A 15154-nucleotide genomic window follows, 5' to 3' on the forward strand; every position below is an offset into this window, starting at 1 on the left:
TGTATTTTACTGGTTATTTTTTCGATGGTCTTTTTAGTCGTAGACTATTCAGAAAATCTGATTTTTATAAGTGAAAATAAAGGGAGCGATTGGAATAGGTTTACATATCAACTGTTTTTTTTTTTCATCAGGAACTGATGCTTGGCAACTTTTATCAGTTAACAAGTGAGTGGACAGACATATGGTGATCGACATAAAAAATGTCCGCTTCAGCTGCTTGTTTTTTTTTTCACTTTGTGACCGCTAAAATCAAGTGACATGATATTAGAGTTGCTTGAAATGGAAGAACAGAATTGACAACAGATATACTGATGTCAGTTGTGGGTTCACTCCAGAGCTGGTAGAGACGTTATCACTTAGTTATGTAACGCACTTACACCTCTATTTGTTGATATTAATCATGTATTAAGCTTTTTTGCAAAGGAACTTAATTCTTCTTTGAACATAATGTTTACAATTTTGTTTACCTTTACAAAAGTCAGTTGCTTCCTGATACGCTATCGTAAAAATGCTTTGTTTATTCACCAGAGCTTGTGAACACATTTTCACTGTATATACTCATTGTATATATGAACCGATGCATTGTATATATTAACCGCCTAACGATCATTTTTTTAATTATTTGTTATCACACTGTCCAGTTTCTCTCATATGTGTTTTCAATTTGTGCTATCTCAGACGAAATAAATTATCAAACAATGTTTTTTCTAGATATCATTCCCCCACCCCGTATTTAAAGTGTTCTTACTTCTTAAAAAACACAGAGTAGTGTAAACTCGTTAATAGTAACGTGGTTTATTTTGTGTATATACATTTAAATTGAGAAGGCACTGATCTATCCGTTCACTGCGCGTACATAATTGTCATGTTGAAACTAAATATCAAACAATTGACGACACAACACAAAGCATGTACCTCTCTATGAAAATTGTATAAAGCTTTGTGTTTTGGGTAACCATTCAATCACATCTCAAGTTGATATAACGCCTATAAAGACGAATACTGACAGCAATAGGACTATTCCTTAAATTACTTCAGAACCGATTAAGACTAATTATTCATTCATTTTTGAGTAAATTAAACATTTCTTTTGTGATTCTAATATGACGACTTATTTTATCGGTATCACAACTATAAGTTAACCGTTAAAACGGGATTTCCAAGGAACTGTCCTAAATTACCCAACAGGAGCAATTTTGAGCAGAACTGCTCATTAATAGAAAATACGTGTTGCTAACGGTAAGGAAGTACTTTTGAACAAATTCATTGTTTAACTGAGAAGTATTCGTAGAGATATTAAATTTCCTGCTAATGACTTTATGAATATTAACTTTCCCTTTGCTAACGGTAGTAAAGCATGGGCGTCAGCAGGTTTCAGAAAGTGAGGGGGGAACTATACTATCTAAGCGGAGCGCCACCATTGGTTGGCGCGTAGCGTACCAGAAAATTTTGGGTACATAAGACCCCCTAGATCGCAGGAGACGGCCTTCCTGAGTCGTTTTTAGTTACATCAGAACCAGATCTGTGAGGAGAAATTTTGTCTCACAAAACTAAATTCCGACAGAAAGTACTGGTAGAAAGATGCCGTTCTGACACCAAGGGAGACGAATTACACAGCGTCCATCTCAAACGAAATATTGAAAAAGTGGCGCCGTCACCTCCGGGATGAGTGGAGTGGTATATATAATACATGCATGTAGGTGCGAGACGTCAGTTGTTATGTGCCTAGGTACTTTAATAATAATAATCAGAAAAAAGGCACCGCGCGCAGAGCGTGTGTAGCGCCTAGCCGGCACTCAACAATAAAGATCTACCATATCCGGCGAATACATGTAGCCTTAATTACTTAACCCCTACACCCCTATTCGTCCGTCCAGTCCAAGGGACTGGAGGTAGTGATATGAACATAGTAACTCATCACCATCTACCTGTATGGCTTACCTAATCCCTTGGAACCCATACAAACAACATGTGTGCAAGATTCAATACACTTTCGAATGGTCTCTCCCCCCCCCCCCGAACGAATTAAATGGGCAGATTTAGGATATTGGGAGATAAATGACGGTGCAAGTGATAGATAGCAGGGGCCCAGGGAGTCCAGATTTCTTGACCTTAAATAGAAAATCGCGCATATGCATGTGATTTTTTTTAATAACTACTCTGAAAAGTGGGGGGGACAAATGATATGATATCCCCTCCACTTTTGAAAGTGGGGGACATGTCCCCCCGTCCCCCACCTGTTGACGCCTATGTAGTAAAGTACTGTTGTAAAAAATAATCTTCTTACTAAAAGTATGCCTAGAGATTATATCGCAATAATTGGTTTCCAGCTGATAAATCTAAGAATATTATTTTCTCTTTACCGCATTCCAAAATTGGACATGTTCATCACTATGTGACCTATCATTAAGTCTGTTACATCGTTAATGTTGTTTGTTACAAAAGATCCGAATGGATTTTATATTTTTTCTACAAAACAACGACATTGCAAATGAAAAAGAGATTGATCACGGGCTTCTGTAAATTGAATAGTACCCTACAATTGATTCTTTCAATGGAATCACTAAGATCTGCTTATTATTTGCCTTCAACTAGGTGTTTGTTGAAAAATGAACTGATGTAAACCCTAATACCATAAAGCTGTTTTCGTATATAAATATCAGGATATCATGTTACAATGCTTAGTAAGTATAGTCCCAAGATAACGGACTGATTTGCATCGTATAACACAAACGACTTTCAACGAATTTTAAAATTAACAAAAAATGTAATATAGTAGTGGTGTTTACGTCTAGCACACACATATACAGTATATGCTATAAATTTACAACATTCAGTCCAGTTAACAATTGATATAGCAATAAAATGTCATATAGAATGATAAAGTCGATTTTCTGTTGCTTATAACATAGTTTAGTGTACCAGTACTTAATTTTATCGATCTGCCACCCAAAATATATGTTGAAATCATGTTCTCTCTGCATAGAGCTACATCAAATGTGACATTTGAAAGTCATGGGGTAGTTAAATACACCGATTCTTTGAGAAGAGCGGTGTGTTTAATACAATTTCTGTAAAGAATCTGATTAATTAGCTATAATTATCTTATCGCACAGCTGTTGCTATCTTTTTAATGCCGTACACAAGCAACAGGATACACGTTTGACACCATGCACCAACTGACAACCTAAATATATGTTGAAAACCTTCTTCTCTTTGTGCAAATACAAATTATCTAGAGATTCTTAATTATAAGCTTGAACTATTTTAATGCACAGATGTTGCTAATTTGTATCAAAATGCCGTGAAACAGCAACAATATACACCTTTTAGCACCATTCTCACTTACATGACATAGCGACATCCGAACACCAGCAACAATTACCACATTCTATCTGGATGCCCATTTACAAGACCTGACGACGTTTTCGATTCTAGAAGTATCTTCGTTGAAAGCAACAACAGAGGGCCTGCATGGATCGACACGCCTGGCTCTTCTCACTCTTTCGCAATGAAAAACATATATATTGCAAAAGATCATTATTGTCAACTTTATTATAGTTCTTCCTTTTCTGAATACAGCATATGTGTATATGATGGTATACAATTCTGCACGCAAGCTAAATATTTCATTTAGTTAATGGATATTCCCGTAGCTGGAATGCTTCTTATGTTTTTTTGTTGTTGTTATTTTTAATTATTTTTAGGCAATGATATTCATACATAATTAATAAAGAGAGAAAGGGTAACGTTTTCACATTAGGACAATACAGCTTTTAGAGAAAAATGTCATGATGACGTCATAGAACACCTGATAAGATCCACTACCAAGAGTAAGGAAAAGTAATCTGCTAGAAATATTGCACATTAAAAATGATCAAATATGGTGTTAAGAAGGATTTAGTATGCTGTTTTCAGAACATTTCCCTATCCACTTTGGCACCGAGTTGTGTGCCACCAGAATATCCCTTGCAGAAACTAGTCACTTGCACATGGGTGATGCAAAGCACTTGAATCAATTATGCGTAGTTCACTGATTGGTACATTTTTTATTCCGAAAAAAATCAAGCTTACTCAGAAACCATTCCTATCTTAAAATATATAAATCATGTGTATGGAATCATACAAAAGTAGGGTGTACACCAACGGATACTTCAAGAAGAAATAGTAAACCAAGCTATGTTCTGTATTTCATTGGAAGCTTCTGCTGCAGATGTACACATACTTACGAGGGTTACTCTACGACGATGTTTTACGGGTTTAGTGCATGTTTAGCATCGGTCATTGCATACTACTTTATAAATAGGTGATGTTCAAATAAAGTACCACCATGTCTGCATCATCGAACCAAAACAAAACTTGATGATTGTCCACTTTACATTAATGGACTATCGTTCAAATGTAATTGCTTTACTTGATTATTGCCAATACAATTACATTTCTAAATGTTAAAATAGCAAATAGCTCATTCACTTTCCTTTCAAAAGTCAGCAATATTTATTGTAATAACAAGGATTAAGTTATTACAAATTGCACAAAATTATGACTAATGTTTTCTTACTCCCATATTTTACACAATGTTTAAAAAATGTGAGTGTAAGAAGTGTTCTGCTTCACTTAATTAACACATAACCTTAGAGACAATAATGTCACGATTGTAATAAAGTTAAAATACTGGTAATGTATTTTATACCGAAACAGTTCTGAACGGCCAAGGTATTTTTTTAATATATTTTGTTACATGTTTATTACGAATGTATTTGGAAGTGACACTGCACTAATTATTACAAATCGTGGAACACTTATCTCAGTCGTAATCATTTTTTTTCTTTAGAAATAAACAATTAACGAGTTCACCTTAGTGTGACTTGTGAATTATCAACAGAGTAAAGGACCCCAAATTCTAAGTTTGATGCTTTTTGATGAGACTATTACAATAAGTAAAACTTATAAGAAGAGGCAATATTCTATGAAACGTTTAGTGTTGTATTTCTGCGACGTTGTAATAACCGCTTATCTTACACTAAAAAGTCTGCACGATTGACTATATCGTGTGAAAATTGCGTTTGCCAATGAATTTGCTCATTTTAATGTCACTCGTGACTTATTAACAGAGCCAAAAGAAATATCGATTAATCTGTTGCTTGCTAATGGGGCTGTAACAAGAAGTGTACTGATACGAGTACTGAACATTAGTCTATAGAACGTGTCGTGTTGTATAGCTTCGACCCCTTGATTACGCTTATCTAACACCTAAGAAAACTCACATTTACACTGCCGTTGATTGATGCAGGATGCAAAAAAAAAGCTGTCCTTTTGCATACGTTGTCGATTCTTTAGTCTTTCAAATATTGCATATAAATGAAATATATTAACTTTTGTATTGTACGAACGGTGTTGCCTACTTTCAAATGTCTTTCTACATTTACCACATCAAATACCATTGCACTTTAAATTTGACGACGACACTTAGAACCAATCATGTACTCTACTTTGTTTTGTCGCTGGCCGCCACCCCACTGTACATCAACATTTCGTTGCAACTAATGGAGGTATGATCGTCGTTCTCGGTTTTGGAAAATGTTCGAATTGGAAACTACAGCAATTCAACAAGAGACTACAAATCTTCAAGTTTCCTACTGTCTGACAAGTAGCTCAATTCTAGTAGAAGAAACGTTGCCTTTATATTGTTATGTTACAGAGAAAACTTAACGGGCTGCAGTTAATTGATATTGATCACGAAGGTAGCAAGAATGGTTCATCGTATGAATAAAATTGACAATGTGCGCGAGTTAACTACTATTGTTGGAACTACGCCTTCAAATGTCACTTCTCAGAGACAATTGAATGTGTATGAACAAAGCGTAACAAAATGTTGATATATCAAGAAGATTCACAACAGGGCAGCAAGCTCAAAAAACGAGTTCTAGTGTTTGCTACCGTTTGAATTTGGTCAAAGTGTTTTCCATGTCCTTGATTACACAGGAAATATTTTTTAAACAAGTTTCGTCTCAGGAACTTAAACAAATTCCTTTGATGTTCCTTTTTCAACGATCTTTCTTTTTTTTCATTTCAATAAAGAACATGTTCTTTCGACCTTGCATAGTTAGCGTTACTTTCTTTTCTGCTACAGATTTATTTAGTTAAGATAGTTTTTTGGTTCATTTTCTATAAATACTCTCGCAGTAATTCATATTCCAAATATAGGCGTACTGAACAGTAACAACAGTAACTCTAATAACGTATTAACTAGTAAATTTCAATCCAATGTACCATGGCTTTTCATTGGCTCCCCATCAAAGAAATGCAGCAGAAATAGGAATCGCAACCATATATTTTGCACGCTATATGAAGATGCAAATTATTGTTTTGTCAATATGGAAGACAAATGACTGTATTCACTGTAACGTAGGAAAACAAGGTAATAATCTTCAACCAGACCTTTGTTTCATTATTCATTCGTTGGTTAACCGAAGTGGTTTATAAGCAGAACAACCAGGTAATACTGGGCCAGTATTGTGCTAAAGAAGTCATATAACATTTGTCTTCCTTTGGATATAACCTACAATTATGTCACCAGTTAGTTTTCTGTAGGTTTCTTCGGTTGAGCTATTTCTGGGCGTTAGGCAGCTTGTTCAAAGCATCCCAACGTTGAATTGTGGAAGAAAATATTCAGACTTAACAGAACATCCTAAGTTGTATGGATTGTGGTGAATCAGAATGTCACAAAATATTAAATACAAATGACTGGCGTAGTAAGTTATTAATGGTACGGTTATATTTATGAACCAGAGTGACCATTAATCTAATTCGTTGTTTTATTCACATTACTGTGCCCATTTCTTATGTATATTATATTTGTATGTTCTTTATAATCCTTTCTTATATCATTTTGTACTTTTATTGCTGTTGTTATTACTTTTAGGTTTTCTTAAGTTTGGTAATTTTATTTTCCAGGTTTTGGTTCTTTTGTACAGTGCTCTTGAGCATGCTTTATTTCTTGATAACAGCACTTTAATATATGGTATTTATTATTTATTATACTAGCAGGAGTAAGCAAACGTTCTCAGTGCAAAGTATGTCTCATCATTAATCATAGTCTAACAGATAAATTAAAATGGTCACATGGATACGTTGACTTAAATTATGTCTTCAAAAAAGACACATTTATAAATATTTGTTGGAATACATATATAAACTACTGTATAACATGAAATTGCCCTGTCACTAATATCGAAAATCTAAACTATGATTGTTTTGTCAATATGGAAGACAAATGACTGTATTCACTGTAACGTAGGAAAACAAGGTAATAATCTTCAACCAGACCTTTGTTTCATTATTCATTCGTTGGTTAACCGAAGTGGTTTATAAGCAGAACAACCAGGTAATACTGGGCCAGTATTGTGCTAAAGAAGTCATATAACATTTGTCTTCCTTTGGATATAACCTACAATTATGTCACCAGTTAGTTTTCTGTAGGTTTCTTCGGTTGAGCTATTTCTGGGCGTTAGGCAGCTTGTTCAAAGCATCCCAACGTTGAATTGTGGAAGAAAATATTCAGACTTAACAGAACATCCTAAGTTGTATGGATTGTGGTGAAACAGAATGTCACAAAATATTAAATACAAATGACTGGCGTAGTAAGTTATTAATGGTACGGTTATATTTATGAACCAGAGTGACCATTAATCTAATTCGTTGTTTTATTCACATTACTGTGCCCATTTCTTATGTATATTATATTTGTATGTTCTTTATAATCCTTTCTTATATCATTTTGTACTTTTATTGCTGTTGTTATTACTTTTAGGTTTTCTTAAGTTTGGTAATTTTATTTTCCAGGTTTTGGTTCTTTTGTACAGTGCTCTTGAGCATGCTTTATTTCTTGATAACAGCACTTTAATATATGGTATTTATTATTTATTATACTAGCAGGAGTAAGCAAACGTTCTCAGTGCAAAGTATGTCTCATCATTAATCATAGTCTAACAGATAAATTAAAATGGTCACATGGATACGTTGACTTAAATTATGTCTTCAAAAAAGACACATTTATAAATATTTGTTGGAATACATATATAAACTACTGTATAACATGAAATTGCCCTGTCACTAATATCGAAAATCTAAACTATGATTGTTATTTTTCAAATTGCTGCCGATATTTACCAAGGGTATAAAAGGGTATACATAGGGAAAATAAAGGGGAAAAAATTCGTTTTTATGGTGTGTATACGTTGTTGATAGGATATCCCTCCTTCATAACAAGAAAATTAACAGACCACTTATTTATATAAATATTCATTTACTTTTGCGTGTATCATATTCAAATAAGGATATTATGACTTTCTCAGCTGCTGTTATGAGATACTCTACAACATATTGAATTTGACTAAAATAATGTATTATTATCAATATTTTTATTTCGTTTTATAATTTCGAGAATTTTCAGTAATCGGAAAAATGATATCACATGTGATATTACATGAACTGTTATAACTGTCATAACTGCCGCTAGGGTACGTTAAGGTTACGTAGATAACAGTTTCAACGGTCCAACCAATCATATGATGATGGTTTGACTATTCGGGCATTATTCGCGCATTTTGCAACGTTTTCTGTCATAGTCAGATTTTATTAGACTAGTCTATCTCCCATATATATCAACATTGCATTTCAAATCAAATTTAACTCTTAAGCACTCTGTTCATCCTTTTTATCAGCAGCCCCAGTAAAATGGCACAGAAGAGAAAGGTAAGTTATAGAAATCACGTGGCGATAAGAAACCGACGCAGTTTGCTTCATAATATGTTCCTGCAGTCCAAATGTCAATTAGTTCATTACAGCGACAACACAGTTATAGTTTATACGATATCTAAGACAAATTGACAATTGTCGTTTACAACAACAACAAAGAAACGAACAAACAGAAATGTGAAAAAGAAAGAAGTGGAAAGGGGAAAATTAAACTTCATTACCTACTGTGCACTAGAAGACGAAACTTCACAAGACTAATATGTTTTTTTTTTGCGGTTAAATGGTTGTAACGCTAAAGAAATTACGTACATACTAGAGTTCGCAAAGTTATTTCGTGCACAAAGTCTTTTTTAGGAAAGTTTACTTTTTTAAACATCAAATCAAAATCACAATCTATTTCCCCTGCCTATTTATATATACATCCGCCGCTTTAGCATTATATCATAGATTTATATATTTATATAAGATCTGACTGTTTAATTCCTATTTTTTAGAAATAAAAGTATCACTACAAAGCATCAAAAGAACATACAAAACAACGACGTTCTCGAAACTGACGAACCAAGTACGTCTCATTTTAATGGTATTGCCTTCGAAAGAATTGCATTATATAAGTATTATGTTACAGACAATGTCGTTATTCATTGTCATATACGAAAGCAGTTTACTATCTGAAGCTAGTCTAACTGTTAGTGTTAAATATTCAGTAACTGACTGTGTTCAGCGTTAGTGACTTTTTATCAAATAAGAAACAAAATGTATAGTTTCTGCAACTTTGGGAATGCTCGATCTACTCATTGGTACATGCAGGTAAAGTGTTTAAATTGCCTGTAGGCTTTCTGCAGCGATTTTGACTTCACACCAGAAATGGGGAGACAAAACAACCCCACTCTGCCAGGAGCTGTATTATGTTTTATAAAGATAACATTTTACTGATAATGCATGTTGTGTATATATATTTGCAGATTTATCAGAATTTCAGCAAAACGATGCCTGTACTAAGTTGTTTGTTTCATAGCATGTGTAATTAGGTTGGGTATCGTTGGTGTAACCTGCATATATAATTCACATTATGACGTTTCAGTTTAAAAAATAACTGAATCTACTGCTTTTCAAGCTATGTTGTTACAATCAGCAAAAGTTTTCAAGATCATCTTCATGAATTACGCAAATAGCAATCCACTAATACTTCGTAAAGTGAAGGAAAACTGAATTCAATTTCATTAGCGTGGATCTTCATACCCATACACTCAACTCTAAGCCTTCTATATACATCTTTTCAATTATTTTTAAAAGATGCATACAATGGCTGCCATAAATTGTTCTTAATCTACTGCAATCCAGGCTTCAGGCTTTGTCTTTGATATAGCATTCTAGCAGTCAATATGTGCATGCGATTTGGGTTTTCGCTTTCCGGCCAGAATTATACCTTCCCATTGTATAATCAATTCTCTCACAGATTACTATTCTACCGCTGATGTAACAGAAGGAAGAAGCCAAATTATTGTCTATGAGAAAGACATCTCCATCATAAATAGCATAAAGATGGGGAACATATACAACAGGTGGTTGGGGACCGTCAATCTCCCTAGTAGATCCAACACTTGTGTTGTAATAACAAGCATCACAGGTTAGTGGAATAACAACACAAAGTTAAGTTGCGTCGATCACATCATCAACACCGTATCACAATAAAATAACAGGTTGGTGGCATTAAACGATGTAGTTAATAAACATGTAAAAGGACAGTGGAGTTTATAAACAATGTCATTGTAGCCAAATTTCAGTTTTGTTGAAAAAAAATGTAATTTGCCGAACGTTTGTCTGTAATTGCATGCACAAGAAAACCTGGAAACAAACTATAACATCTCTAAAACGACCGCTGATTTTCGAATAGTAGATGTTTTACCAACAGTAATGGTATTGTTTGTTAGTCAAATTTGGTGTCACTGAAGTAGAACCATTTTTTTTATATCATCTCAGCTTTCATCGATATCGATCTTCAGCCAACACATTTATACCACGGTTAATGTTACCTATGTCATATAAGGTATGACTCTATCAAGACACATGTGTACATGGTGCGTTCTTGGAATTGTGTATATTTGCAGAAACAGTTTGGAGAACGAACGAAATCCATTGGGAAGCATTTCTGAGAAATTGTCTTCAATTGCCGGAATCGAAGAATCTTACGAAAATCGAAGCAATATCTATTGAAAGTAGTGAGTTTTAATTTTAAATGATTAACTGTGAAATTTTGCTGTGAATACTGTGGAATTCGAGAATCTGTTCATAAAGAGCATAACAGCGTAGCAAAGTCAAATTGGATTGCAATACTTTCCCAATGTTAGTCACTTATAAATATATGACTTCTTTGTTTGTATAGTTGCATTCATTGATCTGACTTTATCCTCTGTTTTTAGATAACTTGTATCTCGTGAGCGAACATCTTGTATGTGGAACTTTACATTGTTTGTTGACTCAAGAAGCAGTAGAAAAAAGGAATGTCTATTGTTGCAGTTCTCTTCCTGACGTCATTAAACACGTCACTGGTCTTTTGGAAGGGATGCATATCATAAATACGTATGGGGTAATATAAGAAAATCATTCTATTTATTTTCATTCAGAAGTTTATGTTTGCTTTGTGTTGTATTATTCTGTCTTCTTTCTTGTGGTAATTTCAGAACCAAGCACATACAGAAAATGTTCATTTTTAAAGCTTAAATGTTACGGCAAACACGCAATCGTAAATACTACACCCAACCATAGTTTCTTACGACTTGCTGTTAGGTATTATATATCATAATACTTGTAACTAAAGAATTAAATATTATATATTACATTTTATTATTACTGTTATTATGAACAGTTTCTTCATCCCGGCCTATCGACCAGGAAACTTTTGGTAACCACAGATGGACAACTTAAATTGTACAACTTCTGTCTCGCTGGCCACGCATCCAGGATAGCCACTCTGCAGAGATCAAAGGTGTACTATTAACGGTTAATTCTACATTTTTTTCTTCAAATAATTGAAAATAGTAGCATTAGCAATGTCTGTATCTGCCCGTTAGTATTAGTGAGCTCAAAATAACCCACAAGTGCTTTTAATATACTCTATATGCAACATGGTAATGATTAAAGCGTTGGTTGATCTATTATTACCACCAATTACGTTATAAATTCTTATTCTCATTCTAGTGTTACAACTAAATTGTTTGTAACCTCAAGTTCTCTCGGGACTTGAAAGAACCTTAACTTATATTTGGATACTAAAAAAGCTGTGACTCATTTTACTGCCTGTTGTATTTCTGTTCATATTTCCTAGGTGAAGGTTGATAGTAAAAAGTACTAAATTCATTGCCAGTATTAGGTGTTGTTAAGAACTTAATTATTTGAAGTTCCTTCATTTCACAAAATAAATATTGTTATAAATAAGCATACAACATTAAAAACAACATTAAAACTTGAAATTGTTTGCTCATTTATAACAATATCAATTTTATGAGACACATAGGGCTCGATGGTGTTTATTAGTAGTGTTAGTAGTTGTTCACGTCATCGACCTAGTGTGATAATTTGTATTCAACTTGCAATATGTCCCAACATTTCGAATGCTGTCTGGGACTTAATGCATTTACGTAATTCAACCTCCCAGTTAGTAACAAAAACCAAACGGGCACTTACAATTGAAATTACCCTCTATTTATACTATTTTTTACTCATAGATGTTTTCAGCAACTTTGAATCAATATCCACCAGAAATGTTGATTTCCAGCGAATACACAGAGTCAAGTGATGTGTGGTCTATAGCAATAACGATATGGGAAATCATGTCCAATGGTAAAAAATAATGTTTTATTCTACTATGGATGTGAAAGTGAAAGATCCAGATTGGGTGTTGTGAATAGTTTGAGTCAATTAGGACATCACTGATCAAGTGGATTTGTGTACAGTTATTCAATAGCTCTTCATGCATGATATGATCTTAATCACATGATAAGTGCCATTGAACAATTACCAGGAAACGAAATACGAATCTAAACTTGTTAAACAGTTCATTGCTCGGTTTCTTTTGTCCCTACGTCAGAATGTACATGATGTCATTGATTTTTTTCTACAGGAATGTCACCTTTCCCTGATGATACAGAAATTACGTCGCATAAAGAATTGTTTGAACCATCATTCCCATGGCCAGAGAAATATTTTCAGATAAAGTAATAATTATTACATTCAAAGTTCATATGTATACTGTTTTGTTTTCATAAATGCTGTATCTTTGATTGTTGTATTTATCTTTCGATATAAAATACCTTAATATGGTAGATATGATCATTATTTAATATTCTTGTGATCAATTATAACCCGCAATTACTATGACGACGGTGGACTTGTTCTATAAAACTAAAGCAAAGTTAAGTTAGTAATACATCCAGGTTCATAACTTACAATACCTTTCCAGGTATCTTGACTACACAATGACTATGATGACGGTGAACTTAAAAAATAGCATAACGAGGATATCCTTGTAAGAAACGTTTATGATCAAGCTTGCCTTTGAAACAACATCCACTGTTCCATATGTTTTTTCCATATGTTTGTACCATATAACAAGCCAAGTAAAGTTACTAATTAATCCAGGTTGGAAACATCTTATAGGTACTACTAAAAATGTCTTGGAAATAATTACTTGTGTTTCCATATCATAATTAACTGATCGAAATATAAATAATATGGAAGTCCGAAGTCATAAAAGTGCCTGAACAAGAAACCCTATTATAAAGGGGCATTCAGGTACACTTGGCAGAGATTGCTTAGGTCTGAATGATAATGATGTTGAGGTTTACCCATCTGTCTCGAACATACGCAGTCTGTGCATTAAATATGGAAGGTGGCGTTATCATGTTACGCGTTTACTTCGTGTAGATACAGCTGTGATACTTGTTATGATAAGAAACAGCGAATCCGGTCGTCTGCTGATCATGTCTTTGCACATTGCGTGTAGTCATGATGTGGTAAATGTTTTCTATCTGCAGTTCGATTGTTATAAAGGAACTAGCAATTCTTGGAATTGAAAATTGTGGTAAACATTGAAAACATCCTCCACTTAGCTAGGTTTCGTGTTCGGGTAGCTCTACGAGGAATGTCATAGCTATGAGATCATGACTTTAGTTGTCGTAGCATACACAGTCAAGGGGTACAATAAGAGTTCAGTGCAACATGAAGAACGTCACATGACCCTCCATTCCGGGCGTCTCCACATTGACGTAATCGGCCCAGATTATGTATACGTTAACGGATTTATTTGATTTTATTGCACTGGTTCATCTGCAGAGATAAAATCCTGTACAATTGTTGGAGCCAAAACTGTGCTTGTCGACCATCCATCCATCGTTTGAAAGGAACTTTCATGGAAGTAAGAGAACAGTTTTTCTTTCTAAAATTGTCATAACGTTTCTTATGATAAGGATAAATATCGCGCATAACTGACTGAGGCATATCACCAATGTTATCTAAGATACAGACCGGTACGACACGCCACACTCATTGTACAACAGAGGCTCAGCGAGAGAAGAAGAAACATGTTGAAACATGCAACCTAAATGTCTGAAACATATGGCTGTGAAATTGTGATTACATCTTTATACCTTCTTAATTGAAATGAAATATACATAAATTATATTACAATATGACATGGATCATGTAAAATAGTATCATGAAGAAAGGCACATAAAGATCGTTTAAATGACTTGAAAATATCAATTAAAATTGCGCAAAAAAGCAGTTCATGAAACTGTTCAAGATAATGCAACATGATATTTGTTGGAAAATAATGGTTGCATGTACTTGTTTACATTATTTTCTTACGTTAGAGTGTAATATGTTCAATTAACTCTCAACAGATATTTCAGAAATTACTAGATGACAGTTCTTACGAGATACCGTTATCAACGACGTATGTGGCTATGGGATCAGCGAATATTGCTGAAGATACCTACTCATAAGATATATATCATGCCGGAAAGTAGGACTGTGTAAAAATGAACTGATTTTGTAGTACGTGTACTGTAAGAGAACTGAAGACCGATGTGTTGATTATTTATTATTTTGGCTGGACAGTTTTACCTGGCATATTGTTTTTTGCAAATATCATGTTTTCAAAAAAGTAACAAAACATTTATGTAGACCTGTGCAATACAGTTCACTTCAAACTGCTATGTTTTATATGGTGTATATTTTACATGCTTGCCAATGGATAACAAAACTTGAACGTGATTTGGAAGGTACTACTATGTGGCTATACAACCACTTTTTAAGTATTATATTTATTAGGTGACATTCTTTATATGATAACCGTTTTGATTTTGTTTTGTTTTGCACACATACCGTAGAA

General features: G+C 33.9%; 1 protein-coding gene across 2 annotated transcripts; it reads left to right on the forward strand.

The window, feature by feature from the left end:
- Positions 1-131: 131 nt before the first annotated feature.
- Positions 132-15145, forward strand: LOC139977940 (tyrosine-protein kinase BTK-like). 2 transcript variants are annotated; one of them, XM_071987686.1, is made up of 11 exons: positions 132-165; positions 8730-8757; positions 9255-9325; positions 10220-10390; positions 10872-10982; positions 11184-11350; positions 11630-11749; positions 12489-12603; positions 12884-12977; positions 14095-14176; positions 14664-15144. In XM_071987686.1, the coding sequence occupies exons 1-11, from the start codon at positions 138-140 to the stop codon at positions 14763-14765; spliced, it is 1089 nt and encodes a 362-aa protein (XP_071843787.1). In that variant the 5' UTR covers positions 132-137; the 3' UTR covers positions 14766-15144. The 2 variants fall into 2 exon arrangements, with proteins under 2 accessions (XP_071843787.1, XP_071843786.1); XM_071987685.1 differs by lacking the exon at positions 132-165 and adding an exon at positions 6035-6421 and having other exon boundaries at positions 8727-8757; positions 14664-15145.
- The last annotated feature ends 9 nt before the right edge of the window (positions 15146-15154 follow it).

The sequence above is a fragment of the Apostichopus japonicus genome, chromosome 12, assembly GCF_037975245.1.
Source record: "Apostichopus japonicus isolate 1M-3 chromosome 12, ASM3797524v1, whole genome shotgun sequence".
Lineage (NCBI taxonomy): Eukaryota > Metazoa > Echinodermata > Holothuroidea > Aspidochirotida > Stichopodidae > Apostichopus > Apostichopus japonicus.

Excerpts from the sequence above, each read along its gene's own strand:
- LOC139977940 (XM_071987685.1), top strand. The coding sequence starts at position 6,268 with ATGTACCATGGCTTTTCATTGGCTCCCCATCAAAGAAATGCAGCAGAA. Across the intron at positions 9,326-10,219 it reads TCTCGAAACTGACGAACCAA|ATTACTATTCTACCGCTGAT; the intron begins GTACGTCTCATT and ends ATTCTCTCACAG. Across the intron at positions 11,351-11,629 it reads ATATCATAAATACGTATGGG|TTTCTTCATCCCGGCCTATC; the intron begins GTAATATAAGAA and ends TATTATGAACAG.